The 24,797-nt window shown below is 36.5% G+C and overlaps 5 protein-coding genes across 5 annotated transcripts; 2 read left to right on the top strand and 3 right to left on the bottom strand.

Annotated features, from left to right (window-relative positions):
* Window positions 1–1,053: 1,053 nt before the first annotated feature.
* Window positions 1,054–2,018, bottom strand: LOC117590048 (transcription elongation factor 1 homolog). The gene is made up of 2 exons (XM_034282366.1): window positions 1,863–2,018; window positions 1,054–1,220 (listed from the first exon to the last, which is right to left on the bottom strand). Exons 1-2 carry the CDS (start codon window positions 1,976–1,978, stop codon window positions 1,088–1,090), a joined length of 249 nt encoding a protein of 82 aa, XP_034138257.1. The 5' UTR covers window positions 1,979–2,018; the 3' UTR covers window positions 1,054–1,087.
* Window positions 2,019–3,345: 1,327 nt separating this feature from the next.
* Window positions 3,346–3,973, top strand: LOC117590050 (MICOS complex subunit Mic10). Its single transcript, XM_034282369.1, has 2 exons — window positions 3,346–3,505; window positions 3,803–3,973. The coding sequence occupies exons 1-2, from the start codon at window positions 3,421–3,423 to the stop codon at window positions 3,937–3,939; spliced, it is 222 nt and encodes a 73-aa protein (XP_034138260.1). The 5' UTR covers window positions 3,346–3,420; the 3' UTR covers window positions 3,940–3,973.
* A 1,822-nt stretch (window positions 3,974–5,795) lies between these two features.
* LOC117590025 (DEAD-box helicase Dbp80) lies at window positions 5,796–15,468 on the bottom strand. The gene is made up of 11 exons (XM_034282321.1): window positions 15,326–15,468; window positions 15,155–15,270; window positions 14,631–14,762; window positions 14,373–14,568; window positions 14,128–14,242; window positions 13,882–14,059; window positions 12,702–12,803; window positions 11,975–12,110; window positions 11,425–11,587; window positions 11,224–11,337; window positions 5,796–6,026 (listed from the first exon to the last, which is right to left on the bottom strand). Exons 1-11 carry the CDS (start codon window positions 15,371–15,373, stop codon window positions 5,887–5,889), a joined length of 1,440 nt encoding a protein of 479 aa, XP_034138212.1. The 5' UTR covers window positions 15,374–15,468; the 3' UTR covers window positions 5,796–5,886.
* A 523-nt stretch (window positions 15,469–15,991) lies between these two features.
* On the top strand, window positions 15,992–17,358 carry LOC117590027 (60S ribosomal protein L15). The gene is made up of 3 exons (XM_034282323.1): window positions 15,992–16,083; window positions 16,470–16,796; window positions 16,987–17,358. The coding sequence occupies exons 2-3, from the start codon at window positions 16,488–16,490 to the stop codon at window positions 17,290–17,292; spliced, it is 615 nt and encodes a 204-aa protein (XP_034138214.1). The 5' UTR covers window positions 15,992–16,083; window positions 16,470–16,487; the 3' UTR covers window positions 17,293–17,358.
* Window positions 17,359–21,855: 4,497 nt separating this feature from the next.
* Window positions 21,856–22,393, bottom strand: LOC117590028 (NADH dehydrogenase [ubiquinone] 1 beta subcomplex subunit 2, mitochondrial-like). The gene is made up of 3 exons (XM_034282324.1): window positions 22,233–22,393; window positions 22,048–22,171; window positions 21,856–21,992 (listed from the first exon to the last, which is right to left on the bottom strand). The coding sequence occupies exons 1-3, from the start codon at window positions 22,325–22,327 to the stop codon at window positions 21,921–21,923; spliced, it is 291 nt and encodes a 96-aa protein (XP_034138215.1). The 5' UTR covers window positions 22,328–22,393; the 3' UTR covers window positions 21,856–21,920.
* Between the last annotated feature and the right edge of the window lie 2,404 nt (window positions 22,394–24,797).

Genomic DNA, 24,797 nt, shown 5'->3' with positions numbered 1-24,797 from the left:
ATTTTCGTTCATTATAGGGATGTCCAATTGGCATGCTCCCTTGCAACTTATTAATATGTCTGGTGTTTAGAAGTGGTAGCTTTCTTGGTCTGCAGAATTTTAGACTTGGTTGTCTAAGATATATCCAAACTTTCTATTGCTTATATTTTAAGCTCTTTATTTAAGCTCGATATCGGGCTTGAAAGGAACCTTTGACCCTAAAAGGGGTCATAGACCGTTTTCATCCATGTGGTTTACACTTTTCTTCATTGTTTTATTCGTTTTTTATCATTTTATTGAAATTCCTACCAATTGACCAAATTCTCTGTAGGTTTTTACGTCAAGTATAAACTTTTTTGCTAAGGTCGCGCTTCTTCGCATTTCGGAGCTTTCTACGTCTTATTGTAATGATTATTATTAGCTTTTATGATAGAAACAATGAAATATTTGTCAAAACTAATAAATACGTGGTCTATACAAAGTCAATTCCGCGAAATTACGGAGATTCACTTAAAATATTGCTAATGGTGCTATTATTTTTTTCGCCATATTTGTTGTATTTTTTCTTAAAGTTAAAAAAATAAATATAAAGACAAAAATTTAAAGAAAGGCTTCTTTGTTAATGCTTAACTATATGAAAAAACCAAAAAAATTTAAAAATCAAGAACAAAATGCGTTGTAGTGGTGCTATTATTTTTCCCCCAACTGTATAAACTTTATGTCGACGGAAACGTTGCCATCTGGGCGTTTCACTCATCCAATTTCATAACAAACACACAAAACTATTCCCAAACTCTTGGAGTGCAGGTAAAGGAACAAACTGAAAGAATAGTTTAGTAGTTCAAAATAGCGTTCAACCACACTATAGTATATACTATTTGGTTAGTAGTTCAACTTAGCAGACACTGTCATGCTGATGGTGTCGAACAAAAGCTCAGATCTACATCTGGAGCTTCTTTAAATCAGCTCCGCTTTCGGCATCTATTAATGGTTAGTACCGGTAAAGATTATTGAATTGGTAGTAATTTATTTACATCTCAATAAAATATTCTATAATTATTATACTTATTTAAATACATTTTGTTCAATTTTATTTAAGACATCGAAATTAGTTGGCCGTTTCGCATGCATCTACCCAATCATTATACACATCAATTGGCTCCGATAAAAAGTTAATTCCAGTTTGAAAGTCTTCCAAACACACTCGACAAGTTATTTTCGCTGTATTTCTTCCTTTATCCCTGAAAGATTTAAAATGAACAATATAATTACATTTACACAGGGTTTTCAAGCCATTCAGAGTAAAAATCGTATGGAGGGAGTAATAGTTTATGCCGTTAATGTACAGTTTGAGCGAGTCAATGCAAAACATTGAAATTTAAAATAAAAATTAAACATTGTTAAAAGTTCTAAGAAAAAGTATCAGGAACGCAAATGTTTACATGCACAAGCAGTTGGGCGGTCGGACATGGTTCGTTTCTAATTTAATTTCAAAGTTAAATTTTTTTGGTTCAGTTAATCTATTCCGGAGCATCGAACATTTAACTCTTTTGTGCATTTGCATGTGCAAAGATACTTGCATACACACATATATAAATGGTCCCAATGCGTCCTTTATTTTCATCTCGTTGCTTCACCACAAGCATAGTTTGTCCATATGCACGTTTTAGGACGTTGTTAGAGCTAAGATTCATCATGGTGTAACTAGAATTTTGGCATTACTCTGATCATAGTTCCTATTCCTTTGGCCAAAACTATAAACATTTGTATATTAATACTAATAAGGAGCTTAAGGAAACCCTCTATGTAAAACCCATCAATAATGTACTAAGCAAGGATTAATGGTTCGTAAGCACAGTCGTGCGTATATTGAAGATAGTTACATTTTTACTTCACAGGACTTTTCATGGTTGCAGAACGGACAGTTAAATTGTTGGTCGAGTGGTTCAATATTTTTCCTTTTCGGTGGCGGCTTTCTCTTAGATTTCCTTCGCCCCATCGTCAACACAGAATAAAAACAAAGTTGCTCAAGTCAAAGTGACATAAATTCCTAACACAGCTTTGTAATCGATATATACATTGCAGTTGGAATTACTGTAAAGGAACACTAAAATAAGCATAATGGATTGACAAGATAATAGAAATTCACCACAGAGCATCTGAGAGTATTTTTCAGATATGACATTCGCCATCCATGAAAATAGAGCTGATGACCAAAACAAAGCTTTGAAATTTCAACAACTTTATTATAACAGCTTTGCGATTATATTGCTTTGAATAAGAATATTTTCAACGTTTCTCTTGACGATGATGATGAGAGAACGACAAGCCAGTCGGTTCAAGACGGTGTCAGATTAAAGAATGGTTCGAATAGTTCTTTAATTTAATTACACTCCTTTGTTAAACAAGGAATAACAAGTAAACTTATTTAGTAACTCGTGCGTACTTAAAGGTTTTGCTACTAGAAGGGAATCGAGAGCTGCTGGTGATGCATGCTGAATTTTCTTGCGACCCTGATTTTTATTCGACAAAATAATTCGCAGCCTGTGTTTTAGAACTCAGATCAGCCGAAAATATATCAGAAAATGCAGCAAAAGAAACAATTTATCTATCTACATAAAATGTACAAATGTACAAAATGAACAAAATGTAGTGCACCTGAGTAGTGGGCTTAAGCCTAGCTATCCTTGCTGGCAAAGCGTGGCGATTACATCAAGAGAAAGAGAGAGATAGCTGTTATTGGTCTCCCGCTCTGCCCTAACCTACTTACATTAGACTTCAGAGCAATTCCGAACATAAAACATAAGCTACTATGAAATGACGAAACAGCTAATATGCTTTTTACCATGCGGTATTTATCCTAAAATGTTTAAAATCAACCATTAAGAATTGGCATTCACAAAGAAACGAGGAGAGACGTGTGAGACGCTTCTTACGCGTCCCAACTTTTATACCCGGATCTCAGTAGTACGTCTGTACCTTAGTGGTTTTTTTAGGTTTTCAGATTCAGATTTGTCATCTAAATCTATATCACTTCTCAAGCCAACACGCCGATTTAGCTCGCCCCTCTCCTAGAAGCGGACACTGCACGAAGAAGAATGTGGAATGAGAGAATGTGCAAAATATAAAGAACAACTGCTGCACGGGTTGGGGGTAGCCTCAGCCAATGAATTTCCTTAATCTGGCTATAATAATGATCCTATATGATCCCAATTCGGTATATTTACATATTTATTTATATGGTTAATGGCAGAGCCTAACGTAATAACCTATTCCTAGAGAAGAAATGGTTTTTAGTCCCTACATTTCATGTTTCAAAAATATCTCTTACTTGACGACGCTAACCTGACTAAATTCTCACCCGATTGTCACTTTTCACGGAATTCACTTACATTTAAATAATAATTTTCTTCAGGAAGATTTATAAAAAATCCTTTCAGCATGTCCGTTGATGCGAAAGTATTCCATGAAGATAAGATCGGTAGACGATTAGATCGCTGTGTATCAGATACCATAGTTAAAGGATGTGAGTAGCTACTTATGTAATTCTTTATATGCATCGGTACAAATTGGATTTGTGCATTGGATATCTGGATAACTTGTCTTAATTGCCCTCTTCGATGGTATTCAATATTTATTAAAAGTGCATATTTGAGAAAATACCAACTTGATTTTCTTTTTAAAAAATTTCCAATATATCATACGTAATATCATAATTTAGAGGTAAAACCACGATTGAACTAATCTTCTTTTCCTGTTATTCCTGAGTAGGGCACTGCTTTATTTGATAATATTGTTCCATTCACAAAATCCATATTTTCAGGTGGCGGACTTATTATTGGATCTGCTGTCTCTCTGCTGTTTTTCAGACGTCGAGCGTGGCCGGCATGGCTGGGTACTGGATTTGGAATTGGTGTTGCATATAGGACATGTGAAAAAGATTTAAACAGTTTAAAGTAGAATGTAAATAAAAAATGCAATCAATTGAATAAGAGGTAGTTTCATTCTGTTAATTTAATTAAAAATAGTATACAACAACTTAATGTAGTAGGTAAGAAATAAACTCTTGACAGAATTCTAAAGGCTGTTCCGTAAATACATGGTATAAAATACTAGCTAATTATGCATATATTTACATCCCTCTAACTACATCTGTATTTATGAAATAATTTTGTCTGAATAACGACCCATCACAGGTTTGAATGATTTGGGCACTTTTTGTTGCAATACATATGTAAAACGAAACATTTTCTATACCCGGTACTCGAAGAGTAAATATATATTTGTGTGGAATAACGGTTGTATGTAACGAACAGAAGGAAACGTTTCCGACCCCATAAAGTATATATATTCTTGATCAGCATCAATAGACGAGTCGATTGAGCCATGTCTGTCTGTCCGTCTTGTTTGTCGGCTAGTTCTCAGAGACTATAAGAGCTAGAGCCACCAAATTTTGGCTCCGGACTGCTGTATGCTCACACTGAAAGCAGTGTATTTCAACAATGAGCCTCCCTTCCGCCTCCGCAAAATGGCGAAACCTCCCAAACCTACAATTTTAAAGATAAAAGAAAACTAAAAAGGCCTTTTCGTAGGGAATGGCCATATCTGTCAGATCGTCGAATTGGGATCCGATTGGATCATTATTATAGCCACAATGAAGAAATTAATTTCCAGTGGCTAAACCCACCCTGTCCCGCAGCTTTTGTTGTTCTTTTCACATCCTCTTATTCACACTCTGCTTCTGCTTCACTCGGCCCCTGCCTCTGCCGACTTTTAACATACCCCGTCCGGCAGCTTATATTTGTGTGCGGGCGCTGCCTCTGCCTCTGCCGCGAGTCTGCAGTGTGTGGGTCTAGGGAAGAGCGGTGAGCTAAAGGAGTGTGTTGGCGTGAGAAGTGTTGTAGATGTAGATGACAGTTCAAGAAAAAATTAAAAATTTCACAAAACACCGCTAAGGTGCAGATGTAGTACTGAGTACCGGGTATAAAAGTTTGCATCCGTTCTGATGAGCGCCTAGATCGCATAGACCATAAGAGGTGGAGCAACGCAACCCAACTTTACATCCTGACTCCTGTGGTCTCTGCCGTTCACCCACAAAGAAAATCTGGATCATCCGTAGTATCGTAGCGAATTACATATATTATCTGTCAGATTGACTAATCTGGATCAGATCGGATCTTATAGCCACAATAAAGAAGTTCACAAACCCTCTTCTAGTGCTGCGAACGCGCACCTTTCCATGCAAGCAGATCTAGAATAAGTGTGCAAATTAAACGTTTATTTTGAATGACCATATCTATCAGATCACCAAATTCAGATCCGATTGGATCATTATTATAGCCACAATGAAGAAATTAATTTTCAGTGGCTAAACCCACCCCATCCCGCAGCTTATATTTGTTTTTTCAAATTATATCATTCACACTCTGCTTCTGCCTCTGCCTCCGCAGGAACTCAGCAGTGTGTGGCTCTAGGAAAGGGGAAGTGAGAAGTGTCGTAGATGCAGATGACAGATGCTCTTATAGTCTCTGAGAACTAGCCGACAGACAAGACGGACAGTCAGACATAGACTCGGCTATTGATGTTGATCAAAAATATATATAGGGTCGGAAACGTTTCCTTCTGTGCCATACATACATACATTGTGCACAAATGCAATATACCCTATTTACTCTTCGAGTACCGGGTATAAAAATAGTTTATTACAAACGTAGTTTTGGTGTACTTGACTCTAATGGACACGGTTTTTCTTATCAGTCGTATCCAGCAATTATTTAGAGATCAATTTCCCTTCCTAACAAAAATAAACAATTAAGTAATAAATTTGTTGATTCCATTTTTATTGTAAATTAGACAATGCACATTCAATAGTAATGTTATAAACTTTAAACTTTGGAATGAAAAATGTTAATTTCCAATCTTTTCAATGTCATCAGCGCTGTCAGTATTTAAAATATGAATGTCTTTCTTAAAATGTTTCTCAATGGCATTACACACTGCCATACATTTATCTCCGCTGACAAGGTTAATGGCGATTCCAGACTTTCCTGTAACATATCGCAAAATTAATGGTGATTTGATAAAAGCACTTAGAAATCAAGCATACATATATGTACATCTTATTTACATATACATTTTAACTTAAACCTAGAAATATACGATCCAAATGTTCCACATTTTAAGCCCGTTCGCCATTAACTCGGGTATAAGCTGTACCAATTTCACTCAGAGTTAATCTTCATATTTGTCTTGATCTTTTTCAATATCAATATCCTCTGACCAAGGACTTTTTTAAATTAAAGAAGGATAGGGAATACCAAAAATGAATATGCTTGTTATTCTCATCACATGGTGATGTTTTCAAACGAAAAAAAAAATATATTTTTTCAGAGGCTGATAACACTGCCCGACACGATTTTTCATCAAGGAACCAAACCCACTTTATATGAAAGATATGGGGCTTAGAAATGGTCTGATGGTCTCTCTTTGGAGAGACGACTGAGAAAAAAATAGTTTTTTTTTCCACTTTTTCCCGAGTTTCCCGAAAATACGTCACAAAAAACCAAACTTGCATTTCAAAGCTTAATATTTCCCAGACGGTACGCTAAACCCACAAATTGTTTGGCTTCTTTTTTTATACAGCTGCGGCGTTTAATATAGCACCATGAAAATAATTGTTTGTTTTCTTTGAGATATTTTGTTATAACAATGAAGGTTTTTTAAAACTATTATATCAACTTTGATGCTTAATTCAACTTATTCGAGAGATATGGTATGCTTTGATGGCTTTAGTTGGAAATATTTGGAAGGAAAACGAATTATTCCGGTATTTGGGCTGCAACAAAAGTAGCACCCATTTCATAACAGCTCAAACAACTTCAAATTAAAAAAAAAAATTGTATGTAGTTTACATTAATGGTATTCAAAGGATAATAATTTGTTTAAAACCTTTTGGCAGCAAAAAAGGTTGAGAGTCCTGTCATAAAATGTAACCTTATTCTCGCGTCTTTCCTGGGGGATTAATCTTCACAAATCTGGCAGAACCCCCATGTCAAACTTTACCTTTGAATTCGTATTAGAAACATATTCCTTACCTGTTCACCAAAGATTTTCCCTATGGTTCATACCTGGGGACTGAGCAAGAGAAATCATTGCATAGAAGTCAATGTTTTAAAACCCCTTAGAGCTCTCTATCTGGTCTGTTTTTGGTCATTTCCCTGATGAAGACACAACTTAACGGCATATTCTATTGCATATAAGGCAGCATTATTATTTTATTATATAATAACAAAGCACGGGTACTTTACTTTCTTTTTTCAGCATGATTATTAGATATAAATATGTGTCAAAGGGTTGTGTTTTTCATTTGGTAGTCGTTTTTCATAAAATCTAAAGTTTTGCCAAAAAAAACAAAAAAAATTGGCTTCCTCCGGATCACAGGATCTATATCCATATATATTTTAGCCAACTCCAGTGTTTTTTCTACCTTGTATTTACTTTGCCCCATGGTGACTTTGCTTAACTGGATTTTTTCTCAGACTTCAAAAATTTATATTCTTTTAAGCTAAATCTAGCTTTGCTTATCTTTGGAAATTTTTTAAGATCCTTTTTAAGCTCTGTGGCCGGCTTGCTCTCAGGAACCAGAATTTTCAACCGAAATGTGGATATTGCGCCAATTCTTTCACTAGTTTATGGTTGGATACATGTTTTAAAGCAATACGAATCATTTTAGATGTGGAACCTACTATTTTCCTCACATAGCTTTTGGAGTTAAAGGTTTGATCCCTTGGGTTTTTTTCTTTCCTAAAGTGCTTTCAACGACCCAAAAAAAATTAATATTTTTTAACTGTCTGTTTACAATCGACTTAATCTACCGATTAATATATCAATTAAAAACATTATATATTAAAAAGTTTTGGTGCTATTTTTGTTGCCGTTCAATTTCGGTTCTTTTTAAAAAAGTTGCTTAATTCTTGAGAGCCGCCAAAGTTGTAAACGTAAGGACACTTCTCTCAGATAGGAGACATGTCAACCTACTTTATATTACTTCAAAGTGCAAAAAATGTTGTATAGAACCAAGTTCTAGGAGATCTAGAACTAGTTCTAAGAGATTAAAGGAGCTACAGAAGCTACAGCTACATGTATCATATGTAATGCCAAAAACACGTTACTTTTCGACTTTCATAGAAGTATTTATGTGTACACATATAAATCCTGTCAGGGAAACGGTAATATAACCGCCATATGGTTGAAAGAGACAGGAAGAAAGAGATATGTACATACTTAAGTGATTGGGCGATAAGGAATAAGCTAGAAAGTTATTCAATAGGCAAAGTGGACAGACAGATTAGGGGAGTATGATTTATATTGTAAGATGTACTGTTTTTTGTTGTTTAAGCCTCAAATCTGAACAGTTGAGTTGGTCTGGTCTGACCAGGTCTGACTATTGCTATTATCCCGACAGGAGGGGACTGCTTTATTGGTGCAAGTAGTTTTTATCGTCAAACTCACAGCCGCGTTGTTGTCAGGGAAATGCCTATAGCGTATCGTAATAAGAATGATTAAGTTGGAACATTTGATTTGAGCTTATTACCACAAGTATCGAATGAAAGCAAATACATATACATTACAGATTTCACTATTTTCACCGTACTTAGTAATAATCGGATTCCCAACATTTTTAAATTGCAGACATTGACAACGGCTTTCCGGCAACATGATACTGATATGGATGGCGTCATAACAATACATTATGAGCAATTTTTGAGTATGGTTTTTTCTTTAAAAATATAATAGTCTATTTAAAAAGCCATCAAAGTTTCTAAATATACAATTTAAAGAACATAAAATGACTTGTGTATATTAAATGGATGAAATTTATTATAAATAAACAATAATATCTAATTTAACCTCCGCTATAGTTAATTTTTACACAAAAATATATAAATATATATATATATATGTTTGTTTAAGATATTACTTTGTACTTTGATTGTAATAAAATGTGCATAAAAAGGTGCAATTGAAAATGAGCGGTCACTGCAATTAAGATCTAAATACTTTTTTTCCAAACGTAACTTGGGTTTTTAATAGAAATGCTCATCATTATATACAATCTAAAAGGATTTCTTTGAATTTGTATATCCGGTGCTTGAAGACTAGGGGTATATTAGAATTGTTGTTGTTCGTAAAGTAAAGACTGCTGTGAGATCACACTATTCCAAATGTACTTCAAAATTTCGCTCGGCCGTCTACAACAACATAAACGAGAGGGAACGTGTAAGATGCTTTTTACGCATCAACTTTTATTCCCGGTACTCAGTAATACATCTGTAGCTAAGTATTTTTTTTTTTAATTTTACATTTATAAATTTTTTCTTCATTTGTCATCTACATCTACATCACTTCTCAAGCCAACACGCTCCTTTATGCATCAATCAGCTTTCTCAGATAAACAAATATCTTTACAACCAGATCTTAGCTACTTAAGTTAAGGGAAAAAACAAACCGCTACCTCTGAAATACCCTTGTTCGGAGCAGCAGAAAATACATAATTATTAGGATCAGATCGTCTCTTTTTCCTCTTATACTAATATGCTATTGTCGCGCTCATCGCTCCCTATCACAGCGCATAGAAGCGCATGTACTGCTTATATTGCAGTGTTTCGCCTATTTCAAAAGTCGTCTAAAATAATGTCGATCGCCGTGCCTCGCTGAGCAATCCACTTATTTCTTTATGTTAACGCGAGCCCGTTACATTTATCATCGAGCTCTCAACGCTTATACAGTTTAACACACCGAATCGTAGTTCAAGGCCACGCCCCTTTAAATTGTAATTAATCGTAGAATAACAAAAAAATATATAAACAACTGCACCTTAGCGGTTATTTGTCAAATTTTACATCTTTCTTTATCTGTCATCTACATCAACAACACTAATCACACCAACACGCTCCTTTAGCTCGCCGCCCTTCCCTAGACCCACACACTGAAGACTCGCGGCAGAGGCAGCGCCCGCGCACAAAAATAAAACAAATATAAGCTGCTGGACGGGGTGGGTTAAAAGTCGTCACAAGCGTCGGCAGGGGGAGGGCAGAGGCAGGGGCCGAGTGAAGCAGAAGCAGAGTGTGAATGAGAGAATGTAAAAAGAACAACAAATGCTGCGGGACAGGGTGGGTTTAGCAACTGGAAATTAATTTTTCCATTGTGGCTATAATAATGATCCAATCGGGTCCCAATTTGGTGATCTGATAGATATGGCCATTCCCTACGGAATGTTAGTTTTCTTTTATATTCAAAACTGTAGGTTTGGGAGGTTTTCGCCCTTTTGCGGAGGCGGAAGGGGGCGGGGCAAATTTTTTAAATACACTGGTTTCAGTGTGAGCATACAGCAGTCCGGAGCCAAAATTTGGTGGCTCTAGCTCTTATAGTCTCTGAGAACTAGCCGACAAACAAGACGGACGGACGGACAGACAGACATGGCTATATCGACTCGGCTATCAGCATCAGCTGATCAAGAATATATACTTTATGGGGTCGGAAACGCTTCCTTCTGTGAGTTACATACTACCGTTATTCACTCAAATTCGAGTACCGGGTATAATAAATAAACTAAATACGGAGAATATTTATGGTAAATGTGGAGTCAGAGTGGCCGAAAAAGCACAGCAGTTTCCAACAAACCTTAAAAAAAATACCAGACTTTAAAAACTCTTCAGTGAGACGCTTCTTACGCGTCACAACATTTATACCCGGAACTCATTCAGTGTACCTGTACCGTATTATTTTTGACATTTTAAATTTTTGTTACATCTGCCCCCTCCCCTAGAGCCGCACACTACACGAAGCAGAGTGTGGATTAGAGAAAAAACTGCTGGACGGGGTGGGTTTAGCCACTGCAAATTAATTTCTTCATTCTTCATTATATAGTAATGATCCAATCTGATTAATGCTGATCAAAAATATGTATTCTTTATGGGGTCGCAAACGTTTCCTTCTATGCGTTACATACATCCACTTAGTGTACCGGGTATAAAAAGACAGTTTGGTTCCTTGTGTTCGATTTTGTCGAGTATTCAAATTCTTGTGATATTCTTTAAGAAATTAAACAATGCAATAATTACAACTAAAAGAGATTAAATTTGCTACGAGTTTTTAGTATTATCAAAAAAGTCAAAGCATCCAATGTGTTTAGAACACACTCATTCAGAGTATTGACTATGTGTTTGAACCAATTAGGCTTACCAAATCGTCCGGTACGTCCAATGCGATGCAAATATGTCTCGCAGTCTGCGTTGCCTCGAATATCTACCGGCAGGTCAAAATTAACGACAATTGTAACTTGTTCAATGTCAATACCTATGAAGCACAGTATAATTATAATAAATGATAATAATAATAAAATTTTTATAAATGATATCATTTAATATTCTTGCAAAAAATTACCCCTTGATAAAACATTTGTGGTTATGAGGACTTTCTGGAGCCCTGATCGGAATCGATCCAAAACAGCAAGTCGTTGCTCAACAGTCAAGTCACCAGAAAGAACAGCAACAGAATGGCCATCTGATGTCATCTTTGATGCAAGCCAAGCAGCAGTACGACGGGTCTAAGAAATCAAATTTTAAGAAACATTGTTAACATCCGTCTCTAATAAGTATAAGTCGACATTACACAAATTATGTGCACCCAAAATTATATTTCGGAAACTGATTATAATTATATTTAGAACATAAGTACAGCAGGAGAACAAACAAACAAATAGTTCAATGGTCCAACTATCAATGAAGATACAGTGATATTTGGCGAGAATGTGGAATCCCGTGATTTTATTATCAATCGTCGTCTACGAGATTCATCGGCCCTTTCTCAAAAACAAATCACAGAACTGAATTCATACATATCCGTTGACAGATAAAAACAGAAAATAAATCGTTTTTGTTCACCTTTATCTGAATAATAATAATTTAAATATAAGCATTGAATTTATACTCACATGACAAAATATGATAGCTTGGCCGATGCTAATGCATCCATATATATTTTGTATTGCATTATATTTTCCTTCTTCATTTTTACATTTAACGTAATACTGTTTAATATTATCCAGAGATTCCTGCTCTCGATTTAATCTAAAAAAACAAATGTAAAGTTTCAGTGAAAAGGTAGAAAAAATATATATTTAAAGATATATAAGCATTCTGTGCAGTTTCAAATTGAAAAGATTACGCACTAAGGGTGCCTTTCTGGTCTTCACAAGCATATCTATGTTGAATGAAATAGTTGTGCCGCACCTTTTCAGTTTGAAAACTATTTTTGAGACACTTTAAGTCTTTCACATAAAAAAAAGTAGTGCAAATTCGAATGGACTGGAATGTACGAATTAAAAACCCGAATAAATTTCGTTACATTTAAATTCCATTCCATTTTTGACAAACACCCAATAGGGATGGGTATATTTAAAAAAAAATTAAAACTTAAGCAATTACTTAAACAACAAGGAACGTTGTGAGACGAGTTCGAACGCGTTACATCTTTTATACCCGGTACCCAGTCACGAGTCAGCAGCTCTAGCTCTTACAGTTTCCTCTTATTTTTGAGGTAATACAAATTTCGGAAAAATGTTTGCATTTTAAAAACAGAACGGAACCAGCTCTAGCCTGAAAATGTTGACCTGAGCCCTATGGACGAAATGAAAGTGTAAAGTAATAACAGTTTAATACCTTATTATTGTTGGCTCAGTAACTATTAGTTGAGCAAAGTCCATAACCTCCCTATCATAAGTAGCAGAGAAAAACAACATTTGGCATTGTTGGTTAAGCAATCTGAAATAAAAAAATAAACAAAACATTTTAGAGATATTTTACTTTTATGAAAGAGAAGTACAATTATTGCCAACATTTTTCTAAATTCACATGAGTCTACCATAACATACATATGGTTCCTGTATCTCTTATAGTCTCTGAATCCAACAACTTGAGAGTCCAACAACTTGAGAGTGCTAAAAAATGAGAAAATGGCCCAGAGCACATGTTCTTCTTCATCAAAAATTGGATTTCAAAACCAAAATTTGATCTTGAGGCTGCGGTAAATAGAAGAGAAGATACAGACCGTTGAAGTGGGCACACTGAATTCGTGTTACAGTTTTGCTGGTCAGTGTATGAAACTTTACAAATTACATTTTTTCTACGTCTGTCAGCTACATCACTTCTCACACCAACACGCCCTTTTAGCTCGCCACCCTCCCCCAGAGCGAGAAAGAATGACAACAATAAACAAGCTTAAGCAAAGCTGCTGGAAGAAGTGGGGCGGAAACCACTGAAAATGAATTTCGTCATTCTGACTAAAATAATGATCGGTGACGATATGTGGGATTTTCGCCCTTAGTGGGGGCGGAAATTGACTTGTATCACTGCGATATTGAAGAAGTCTGGATGCAAAATGGTGGTCAAACACAAACGACAAACGAGACGCACAGAAAAAACATAGCAATATCGACTCGGCTTTTTATGCTGATCAAGAACATAAGTAAATAATTTGTGGGGTTGGAAACGTTTCCTTTTGCGCGTTACATATGTACATCCACTTTCGAGCACAAATACAATACACAAATACGACTAAGCGCTGGATGACCAGTAATTTGACTTAGTTTGCCATGTCAGTGATCCAGGGGTTGTAGAAATATATTTATATATTACTCACATTCACAAGACACACTTTTTCCATAAGGACTCACCAATCTTCTCATTAGTTACACTCAAGAATAGTGGAATACAACGTTAATATACACGTGTAATGCAGAGCTTGGTACCAAATCAATGCATTTCAATGTTTCTTTCTGTGTACCTGCCGACCACTGCTTTAAAGCGTGGCTTGATTTGGTAAAATTAAATGTATACATACTTATGTATTCGAAGACACTGATCATGGTGACCTTGAGTGGCTATCATAACATCAGCTTCATCTAATACAAAAACTGAAATTTTTTTCATATCAAAAAGACGAAACTTGTATCCCCAATCCAACATTTTTCCTGGTGTTCCAATTAGAATGTGCTCGGTAATTTTTTGATTACGTTCAACTGCAAAAGAGGAACATTTTAAAAGTTTTGAACTGTAAGTTTATATAAGCTGCCTTTGTTGTACAGACCTTCTTCACCGCGAACTGCAAATCTAAGTTTGATCTCGGGACAGAACTGTCCCATACGTGCAGCTACTTCCCCTGTTTGAATCGCCAGCTCGTACGTAGGGGACAAGCACAGAACCTAAAATGAATTATTAATATTAAAATGATTGTCTTTATATTTTTTTATTGGATATGAAACGCTACCTTTTGGCTGACACGTAATTCAATCAAAAATACTCATGTGTTCTTATAGCATCGGATATAATTACCTGAGGGTGATTTAATTTAACGTTTACACGGCTAAGCATTGCCAAGACAAAGGCAGCTGTTTTTCCTGTTCCAGACTGGCTTTGGGCTATCATGTTTTGTGGTGGATCTGCAAGGAGCGTTGGCAAAGCAGTCTCTTGTATTTTCGATGGCGTGTTAAATCCCATTGCGTAGATTCCCTTCAACAGTTCTTCCTTCCTATAAATACATACATAAGTATCTTGAAGCAAATGAGTCCTCAGAAATTTTGTTTAACTTACAGATGTAATGCTTCGAAAGTTTTTACTGAATGTAGGGGTGAATTCGGGTTTTTTTGCTGTATATCAAGAGATAATTTTGTGTTTACCAGTCCCTTTCCCAATATTTTGATTAGGAGGCTGGTTTCAGCAGGGCTGTAAGAGATAAACTCATAATTTTAAACATATTTAAACATCTATAAACATTTGGTATAGAAATGGCTAACTACGAGCCATCACACTGCGTGCAGTACATACTGTCGCAGAGGTACCAGGTAAACTCTGAGTCTTCTGCTGTCCATAGGCCTTCGTAGGAAACCACATATTAATAATTAATACTGCTTGACATTTTAGTCAGAAATCGACTTTAAACGATTTAAATATATTTAAAGAAATGCACACATACGTATGTACACACATTTCTTTTAATAAATATTTTGGAATGAATCTTTGCATATAATTAAAAGTACACATGTATGTACTCGTACTTAGTATTTTACTTGATGGGTCAAAATAAACAAATATGGTCGTATATTCTAGGAACTTACTCAGCAACATCCGGTTCGGATTCCTCATTATTTTTTGTTGCCGGCAAATCATATATACAACTGTTGTTCCTGGTAGAAAAGGTATTCTCATCGGATTGAATTTGAAGTTGGTCAACCTAAAATCGACGAATTATAAATAGATACTTTTACATCAGTAAATTTATCCCATACCAGCTTGGCTACTTCCTGGTCTTCTGCTTTTTTAGCCCAATCCGTCATTTTAATGAGTATTGAAAACCAAAGAACTAATCAAATTCTAAACTTCAATATATCAAGAAGTTATCGTTCCACCAATTCGATATTAAATTATCGAAAATTCGAGCATTGGTGGGGACTTGGAACACTCGGTACAGGAACACTGGAATCACTAAAGCCCAGTTTTCCGATGAGCAACATTTTCTTGGTATATATTAAGTAGATAAAATATTAATTAGGAATAATTCAGGGGAAAAAGTATGGCAACGGATTGGGGCATAAAACCGTAATACGTTCGTGCTAAGCGTAGCTTGCCCTAACCAACAGTAAGCAAATAGGCCTAATAGTACGGATGGGAAGTCCACAAACCCGAAAAGGAATTTATGCTCGAACAGTATCCCATTGCACACTCTGCGATCATAATCATAATCATAATCATGCAATAAAAAGCCCTTAAAATTGATAAGCATACAATATTTTTGTGCGCTATTCGACACATACATTTGCCCAGCATGGTTGTTTTCGAGTTCGGAAGCAGACTCTGGGTTCCGACCAAGCCAGAAAACCGGACCTCCACTGAATATTTTGTTTCATTTTCTTCGTTCCATCTTTGAGTCTTATATATTTTTTTTAAACGATTTACTTGTTTGGAAGCAACTCTGATTTGATGTTGATGTTCCGAAGCCAACTTCACTGACCTCCTTCTTTTAGAATTTGGTCGTCTCATAAGCAGGGTGTGTAAAGTATTATCAAATGAAAAAAATCAGTAGAAATGTTCGAAATCTTTTGGGGAAAGTTTTTTTTTCCGCTTGTTTTTTGTGAACCAACGATCCTAGAGTTTATTTTGCTATATATTTCGTGCATCTCGTTCTGTGGAGATCCTCTCATCTCCATTCATCATATTTTATGTTGACTGGGAAATGTTCATATTCGTATCCTGAACTTAATTTAGTTTACTATGCATATGCCTGTGAACATATATTAAACCCTTATGGAATTTAAATTATAGATACCGAAATGTACATCTTTGGATCTAAAATGACTTTACAGTCAAGTGAATTGATGGACCGATGATGTGACTGTTATTAAATATATAAATAACGAATAAATTTGTTACTAGGTCTATCATATATTGGAAATGGGGGCCTATCGTTATATGCAGGAGCTGTATAGGAAGAAGCAAAGTGATGTGATGCGTTACTTGCTGCGTATACGGGTGTGGCAGTACCGCCAGTTGACGAAACTTCATCGTTCACCTAGACCCACGCGTCCCGATAAGGCACGTCGCTTGGGTTACCGGGCCAAGCAAGGATTCGTGATTTACAGGATTCGTGTCCGCCGTGGAGGACGCAAGCGTCCAGTGCCAAAAGGTTGCACGTACGGCAAGCCAAAAAGCCATGGCGTTAACCAACTGAAACCCTATCGTGGATTGCAGTCGATTGCGGAGGTATGTAAAAAGTATAAGAACAATTGAAAAATAAACAGATACTTTCTACCCGTGATGAACACATTTTAGTCAAAACAAAAAATGTTGACGTATAACTTCCTTAGATGTCTGAAACTACTAAAAAAAAAATGAAAATAATTACAAAACCATAAGTATCAGTTACTAATTGTTTGCTTCATTTTTTTCCTAGGAGCGTGTCGGCCGCAGACTTGGAGGATTGCGCGTTTTAAATTCCTATTGGATTGCACAAGACGCTTCATACAAGTACTTTGAGGTGATTCTAATCGACACTCATCATAGTGCAATTCGCCGAGATCCTAAAATCAACTGGATTTGCAAACATGTGCACAAGCATCGCGAGCTTCGGGGCCTTACCTCTGCTGGTAAGAGCTCACGTGGTATTGGCAAGGGTTATAGATATTCCCAGACAATTGGCGGATCTAGACGTGCTGCCTGGAAGCGCAAGAACCGCGAGCATATGCACAGGAAACGTTAAATTGTAAAATTTATCTTCCTTTGAATGCGGCTTTTGAATAACATTGATGTTTTTGAAAGAATAAAATGATTATATTTTGAATTCTTGTGTTTCATTTAGTCAACCAGGTCCAGGTAACGAGCGGAGTCGTGAAGTTTGGTATACTTTTTATTAAGCGTCTGATCATGCTAGGAACAATTGAAAAAAGTCAATGACAATGATTTTAAAGTGAAATATTGTCATCGTTTCTCGATAATAGTTTTTAAATTTGTTGCAGTTTTAGTCATCCTAGGTCCTGGTATCGCTAAGTATTCGTGGTAGTATGGTGCCAAGTAGACTGCGCTGAATCATACCAAAGACAATACAAACCAGAAGGGACGTGTGTTTTATACCCGGCACTCAGTACTACATCTGCACCTTAGCGGTTATTTGTCAAATTTTACATATTTTCATCTGTCATCTACATCTACAACACTTCTCACACCAACACGCTCCTTTAGCTCGCCGCCCTTCCCTAGACCAAAACACTGCAGACTCGCGGCAGAGGCAGCGCCCGCACACACAAAAAAACGAGAAGGGACGTGTGAGACGCTTTTTACGCGTCACAACTTTTATACCCGGCACTCAGTACTACATCTGCACTTCAGCGGTGTTTTGTCAAATTTTAAATTTTTTCTTCATCTGTCATCTACATCTACAACAATTCTCACACCAACATGCTCCTTTAGCTCGCCGCCCTTCCCTAGACCCACACACTGCAGACTCGCGGCAGAGGCAGAGGCAGCGACCGCACCGGAAATTAATTTCTTCATTGTGGCTGTAATAATAATCCAAACCCAATTTGGTGATCTGATAGATATGGCCATTCTCTACGGAATGGCGTTTTTGGTTTTCTTTTATCTTCATAACTGTAGATTTGGGAGGTTTTCGCCCTTTTGTGGAAGCGGAAGGGGGCTGGTTCATTTTTGAAATACACTGGTTTCAGTGTGAGCATACAGCAGTCCGGAGCCAAAATTTGGTGGCTCTAGCTCTTATAGTCTCTGAGAACTAGCCGACAAACAAGACGGCAAGACAGACATGGCTCTATCGACTCGGCTATTGATGCTGATCAAGAATATATATACTTTATGGGGTCGGAAACGCTTCCTTCTGTGCGTTACATACAACCGTTATTCCACACAAATACAATATACCCTATTTACTCTTCGAGTACAGGGTATAAAAAAACAAATATATGCTTCTAGACGGGGTGGGTTAAAAGTCGGTAGAGGCAGAGGGAGTGTAGAGACAGAGGCCGAGTGAAGCAGAAGCAGAGTGTGAATAAGAGGATGTGAAAAGAACAACAAAAGCTGCGGGACAGGGTGGGTTTAGCCACTGGAAATTAATTTCTTCATTGTGGCTATAATAATGATCCAATCGGATCCCAATTCGACGATCTGACAGATATGGCCATTCCCTACGAAAAGGCCTTTTTAGTTTTCTTTTATCTTTACAATTGTAGGTTTGGGAGGTTTCGCCATTTTGCGGAGGCGGAAGGGAGGCTCATTGTTGAAATACACTGCTTTCAGTGTGAGCATACAGCAGTCCGGAGCCAAAATTTGGTGGCTCTAGCTCTTATAGTCTCTGATAACTAGCCGACAAACAAGACGGACAGACAGACATGGCTCTATCGACTCGGCTATTGATGCTGATCAAGAATATATATATTTTATGAGGTCGGAAACGCTTCCTTCTGTGCGTTACATACAACCGTTATTCCACACAAATACAATATACCCTATTTACTCTTCGAGTACCGGGTATAATCAACACCTGTCTCGGTCAGCTTACCTATGAGAGCGTAGAAATCTAAAAAATAGAATGTGCCACTTGCATCTTTTCGCAGTTGAAGCCATATAAGAAATATTTAACGTACATATATTTACATACGTACATATATTTACATACGTACATGTATTTACATACGTACATATATTTACATACGTACATATGTATGTTGTATATCGAATATATTCGTGAATACAAGAAAAAAGCATTAATATAAAGGATATAATAAATAAGGTGGTTTCTAGTATGGTGCGCGCAATAAGTCACCTTACAATGCTTATGACCTGCTGTCAAATCTTCTTCGTTGGGTTTGGTCACTAACCAAATAGTAACGAATTTTCGTTCCATCGCAGTTCAGAAAGTCAGCGCACCAACACATTACTTGCAGTGTCCGTGTGAATCAAGCCAAAACGGTTTGGAGCGCTAAAAAATCATTGGCTACACGAACTTATACAAATGTAGCTGGGACTTCTAGCTGCGTGTTCTACACGCACTAATACTTGTAGCTGGGACTTCGAGACGCACATTCAGCGGTGACATTTCGCTTCTATGAAGCTGATAGTCTACTATAGTATTTGTTTAGTGGTTTGGTTATATTCAACTTAATGGCAATATCAAAATTTGGAAGAAAATCCAATAAGGTTCCGTTATAATTTTTAAAAAGCTCGCGCTCGTAATGCAGAGCGAAATAATTGACCTTACATTAGTAATCGATGGCATCTTTAAAGTGCATCAGAGCTCAAAATTTATTGAAAATTGGTTCATTTTAGCTTAAATCAACGTTACAACTGAGTTTATTGTTCTAATGAGCTGTTTTATTTTTAAAATTAGTTTATTTTCGATAGTGTCTCAAAGCCGCTATGTTTCTAATGAAGAGCGTGAAAAAGTTTCAACTTATCGCGAAAAGGGGATTCCACTACAGCAATTTCCTGGAAAAGTTAACAAAAGCTATTTTACGATCCGAAAATTGGTAAAAGATCCTGAAAATCACGGGAAAAAACCTTGCCCGGGCCCACCATTACTGCAAGAGCGTGACAAGCGTATAAAAAGCCTAGTAATTAAATAAAACCTTAGCGCAGACAAATTTTCTCACGAATTGGCTCTGTCCGTATCAAAGTATCGAGTGCAACAAATGTTGAAAGAAAATCAGAACATTTCCAAAGAAAAAAATTTGGTCAAATGTCAGCTACTTCCTCGACATAAAGTTGCCAATATTGAATTTTCAAAAATCATATATTTAGTGGAGTGTCCAAATATCATCTTCAGTGATGAGAAAAATTTAGAATTTAGATGGTTCAGATGATTAAAGGTATTACTATAGGGATATACAGGCTCCAAAACATGTGAAAATGTCTCGAAATTTCCAAGGAGGGTCCCTTATAGTGTGGCCTGTATTTGGTATTGCTGGAAAGTGTGTAATATGTTTTGTTACTCACAAAATAAGCTCGGAAACATATGTTCAACCATTGGACGAAGATCTTAATTTTTGGGGAACGCATTATGGAGATTCCTAGACATTTCAACAGGATAATGCCGCGATCATGTGTTTATGTACACAAACCCATTCTTTTGAAGAGAGATTTTGACGTGGCCAGCCGTTGTTAGTGATTTTAACCCAATTGAATACCTTTGGTGCATACTTTCCATCAGAGTGCACATGCACGGAAGACACTCTTCCACATTAAAAGAGTTAAATAAGGATATTGTCAAGGAATGGGAGAGTTTGGATACATGCTTACTTCTAGGAATGATATATTGAATGCCAGGACGCATAACATATATTTTAAATAGCAAAGGCATAACATACATTTTAAATAGCAATTTACGAATTTTAAATTTGAGTTAATTTAAGAAGCTTAAGTTCGTGTGAAAATATAAGTTTACTTATTTCGCTCTGGAAAATATTTATTTAATTCTCAAAAACCTTCCAAGAGTATAAAAAACTTTTGTTGGCATTTTTTGAATTGTTATTTTGTTGACTTTAAGGCAAATTTAAAAAAAGAACAAAATTTGAAAATTTAACAAAGGTTTTTATGTGTGTAAGCTGTATTGCGCTCACCTTATTTGGGGCAAACGTCTTCCAAAAGTGAATAGACTCATAACGTGAAGGGTATGGTTCGACCGAACTGTAAAAGCGTATACATGCAAGCAGATCTAGAATTTGGCGAGAGCCTGGACAACGTATGGCGTTGTCCAGTCCATCTTACTCTTAGATTTCCTTTGATCGAACTCTGGAGCAGCAAAAAAACCCTCCGCAACAGAGCTCAAAACATACACACATACACAACTTTTTAACCCGGTCCTATAACAGTTAATTATGTTTGTGGTATAAGCAATGTGCGTAAGGCACAGAAGGAAAAATTTCCGACCCTATATAGTCTATACATATTTACATTGTACATTTGTGATAGACGAGTCTCCGAGACTATAAGAGTTAGTCACCAAATTTTGTGTTAAGTGTTAAGTGATGTGATATTTTAATGGCATTGTAAATTCCACAGATTTGATTCTTTTGCAGGCTCTTGCAAGTTTTTTTGCTCTACCTCTAGTGACAGCTCCTAGAGATCGCTAGACACAGCTCCAGTAGCTGAAGCGCGGCAACAGAAGACTCACTTGCACACGAGAGTAGGTCATTGCGACCGTTTGAGGTAGTGCAGTCAAGGATGCTCTATTCTTTGCATTGCAGGATTGAAGGATATAAACTACCCAAAAAGTTGAGTCATGGAACATTGTTGAAATTGTAAACACCAAGCTATCTAAATTTCACAGAGCTTATTAAAGCGTAACTTTTAATACGAGTTTTCTGGATCGTAACAAATTCATTATGCATCATCTTTTGGAATACCCAATTCAGAATTAGTCCACTTTGATGACGTAGGGTAGTCAAATTCTCCCTGTAATTTAAAAATCTTGTAATATACATATAAATATATTTAAATGACGACATACCGTTATGTGATCAGGTTCATGCCACAAGTGCCAAATGACCCACCACCACATTGCTCCTCCAACGACTACCGCTCCGATTTTCGTCGCTTTTGAATGCTCTGGTGGAGCATTTCGGTATGATACACTAAACAATATTACATAACAACATCAACTAAACTTCAATTAAATTATAATTCAATACTTACACATGACTACCTCTACTAACTATTTTATTACCCAAAGTATTGCGCCCATAACCGACGACAAGGCGGTTGGACAAAAAATTACGAACAATATTCATATTATTTGAGCTATTTTTTTTTAACTCTAAAAACCAGTTCGATTTACAATTGTAAAATTTTGATATCGTTATCGAACTAGTGAACTGCAACGCTTTAAAATAATACAACTATTAAACTATAGTATCGGGGAACAATAAAAACGGATCAAAAAATAATTTTGTTCAGTTTTCATACGTTGGCAAGAATTTATCTTAAACGAGAAGGGACGTGTGAGACGCACTCAGTCAAAGTACCTGTCCCATACTGTTTTTTTTTTTTTCGAATTTTACATTTTACATTTTAGTTGAATTTATTTGAATTTTTAGCGGGTTTCTTCTTATAAGCATCACACAAAACAGTGTACCCAGAGAGCACTCTGTCCACTTTGGTCATATTGGTCACAGTGGCACTTTCTGTCTCAAGAAAATGTTGTGCATCTGAGTACTGGGCTTAATTGAAAAAATTTGTATTTCGAAGATGTTTTTATACCCGGTACTCGAAGAGTAAATAGGGTATATTGTATTTGTGCACAAAAAGAATGTATGTAACACACAGAAGGTAACGTTTCCGACCCCATAAAGTACATATATTCTTGATCAGCATCAATAGCCGGAGTCAATAGAGCCATGTCTGTCTGTCCGTCTGTCTGTCCGTCTTGTTGAGCGCCGGGATCTCAGAGACCATAAAAGCTAGAGCCACCGAATTTTGCATCCAGACTTCCGTATGCTCACACTGTTACAAGTGTATTTCAAAAATGAGCCATGCCACCTTCCGCCCCCGCAAAAGAACGAAAGCCTCCCAAATTCAATTTTGAAGATAAAAGAAAACTAAAAACGCCATTCCGTAGGGAATGGCGATATCTATCAGATCACCAAATTGGATCCGAGTGGATCATTATTATAGCCACAATGAGCCTGTACCGCAGCTTTTGTTGTTCTTTTCACATTCTCTCATTCACATTCTGCTTCTGCTTCACTCGGCCTCTGCCTCTGCCGACTTTTAACCCACCCCGTCCAGCAGCTTAAATTTGTTTTTTTTTTGTGTGCGGGCGCTGCCTCTGCCTCTGCCGCGAGTCTGCAGTGTGTGGGTCTAGGGAAGGGCGGCGAGCTAAAGGAGCGTGTTGGTGTGAGAAGTGTTGTAGATGTAAATGACAGATGAAGAAAAAATTTTAAAATTTCACAAAACATCGGTAAGGTGCAGATGTAGTACTGAGTGCCGGGTATAAAAGTCTTCCCTTGTCGTTTTTTTTACAAAGTGGATCCTTATACTAGAATTAAAGTGGGGAGCAAGAGTGAGTACATACTCATAATCACTGACTTTCGTCGCTCATAACATCTAAACGCATAATGCAAACTTAACCAATTTAGTCAATAAATCACTTTGTCCTTTAAAAATAGGCAATACCAGACAAATTCAAAAGTGAAGCTTTTAAATAGCTTCTTAGGGCGACCTTGGACTTGCTGTTTCGGGACATAATTTCGTATCTTTTCCAAACTGATCACCGTACAGCCATTTTCAGTAAGCAACAAAATAATATTTTCAATTTCTAGATATTGTTTCTTCAGTTTCAGGTACAACATAGACACTGTTCAATACATTCATGAAACCTGCTTCGATTACACCACTCGACATGATTTTGCCTCTTCGATCGAGACCGCGATCCAGACCAAAGTTGTGACGCGGAAGAAACGTCTCACACGGCAATTCCCGTTTTTTATCTATGCAGATCTTTTTTAAAGAATTTTTTAAATTTGGTATTTCTTTTAAAGGTTTTTTATAGAGAAAGTGCTTCTTTTTTTCACACATCTCAAGTATCTTACATCTGGTTGTAATGAACTTAGTCATTCTTTAAAACAAATGAATGCATCTATAAAGTGTACCCAAACACTTTGTGGTTTTAGCTTATCGTCTAGGAAAATTAAGATTTCCAATTCAAATTCAATTCAATTAAATTCAAAAATTATGATTTTTGTGCTTGGTTCGACGCTGACTTGTGTTGATTAGCGCTACCTCACTGCTAATTATTCTAGAAGGCCCTGCATTATCTTTTTTTTGTTAAAAGTAGATGGGGAAGTCATTTTTAAGAAATTAGTCATTAATAATAATTGGAATTGGTCACATGTTTCTATACATATGTACATCTATACAGCGCAGTATATAGTCTAGTACATTCCTGAAAACATGATTTTTACATATTTCTTTCTGTTTTCAAAATCAAAACAAGAAGACAATTCATAAAAATGTTTGTATATTGTTTTTTGGTGTGCAAGTTTTGACCTGAGTAACTCGATAATTTATACAAAACATAATTTTTTATTTCTCCCCTTGAATCTGCACTTTCCTCGGCTGAGCTGAGATAACATTTAGATCTGTGCTCGGCACCCATACAATTAACGAGCCGTTTTCGCGTTTGTGTGTGCAGACGCACGCAAAACGGAACATTTCACTATATTGATATTGGTACGAATCAGTGTAATACGCGTGTACGTG

The sequence above is a fragment of the Drosophila guanche genome, unplaced genomic scaffold (genome assembly GCF_900245975.1).
Source record: "Drosophila guanche unplaced genomic scaffold, DGUA_6, whole genome shotgun sequence".
In the NCBI taxonomy this organism is placed as follows: Eukaryota; Metazoa; Arthropoda; class Insecta; order Diptera; family Drosophilidae; genus Drosophila; species Drosophila guanche.
The sequence above is the reverse complement of the archived record's forward strand: the minus strand, read 5'-3'. Positions and strand labels throughout refer to the sequence as shown.

Bases quoted from the DNA above. Each gene is read 5' to 3' on its own strand.
- LOC117590048 (XM_034282366.1), bottom strand. From the start codon at position 1,978: ATGGGGCGAAGGAAATCTAAGAGAAAGCCGCCACCGAAAAGGAAAAAT. The intron at 1,221-1,862 runs GTAACTATCTTC...TAAATCTTTCAG, and splicing joins AAGTCCTGTGAAGTAAAAAT to GGATAAAGGAAGAAATACAG.
- LOC117590050 (XM_034282369.1), top strand. From the start codon at position 3,421: ATGTCCGTTGATGCGAAAGTATTCCATGAAGATAAGATCGGTAGACGA. The intron at 3,506-3,802 runs GTGAGTAGCTAC...CCATATTTTCAG, and splicing joins AGATACCATAGTTAAAGGAT to GTGGCGGACTTATTATTGGA.
- LOC117590025 (XM_034282321.1), bottom strand. From the start codon at position 15,373: ATGACGGATTGGGCTAAAAAAGCAGAAGACCAGGAAGTAGCCAAGCTG. The intron at 11,588-11,974 runs GTGAGTATAAAT...TTGATTTCTTAG, and splicing joins AAGCTATCATATTTTGTCAT to ACCCGTCGTACTGCTGCTTG. The intron at 11,338-11,424 runs GTAATTTTTTGC...TGTGCTTCATAG, and splicing joins CACAAATGTTTTATCAAGGG to GTATTGACATTGAACAAGTT.
- LOC117590027 (XM_034282323.1), top strand. From the start codon at position 16,488: ATGGGGGCCTATCGTTATATGCAGGAGCTGTATAGGAAGAAGCAAAGT. The intron at 16,797-16,986 runs GTATGTAAAAAG...TTTTTTTCCTAG, and splicing joins GATTGCAGTCGATTGCGGAG to GAGCGTGTCGGCCGCAGACT.
- LOC117590028 (XM_034282324.1), bottom strand. From the start codon at position 22,327: ATGAATATTGTTCGTAATTTTTTGTCCAACCGCCTTGTCGTCGGTTAT. The intron at 22,172-22,232 runs GTAAGTATTGAA...AATATTGTTTAG, and splicing joins GTTAGTAGAGGTAGTCATGT to TGTATCATACCGAAATGCTC. The intron at 21,993-22,047 runs GTATGTCGTCAT...TTTAAATTACAG, and splicing joins ATGAACCTGATCACATAACG to GGAGAATTTGACTACCCTAC.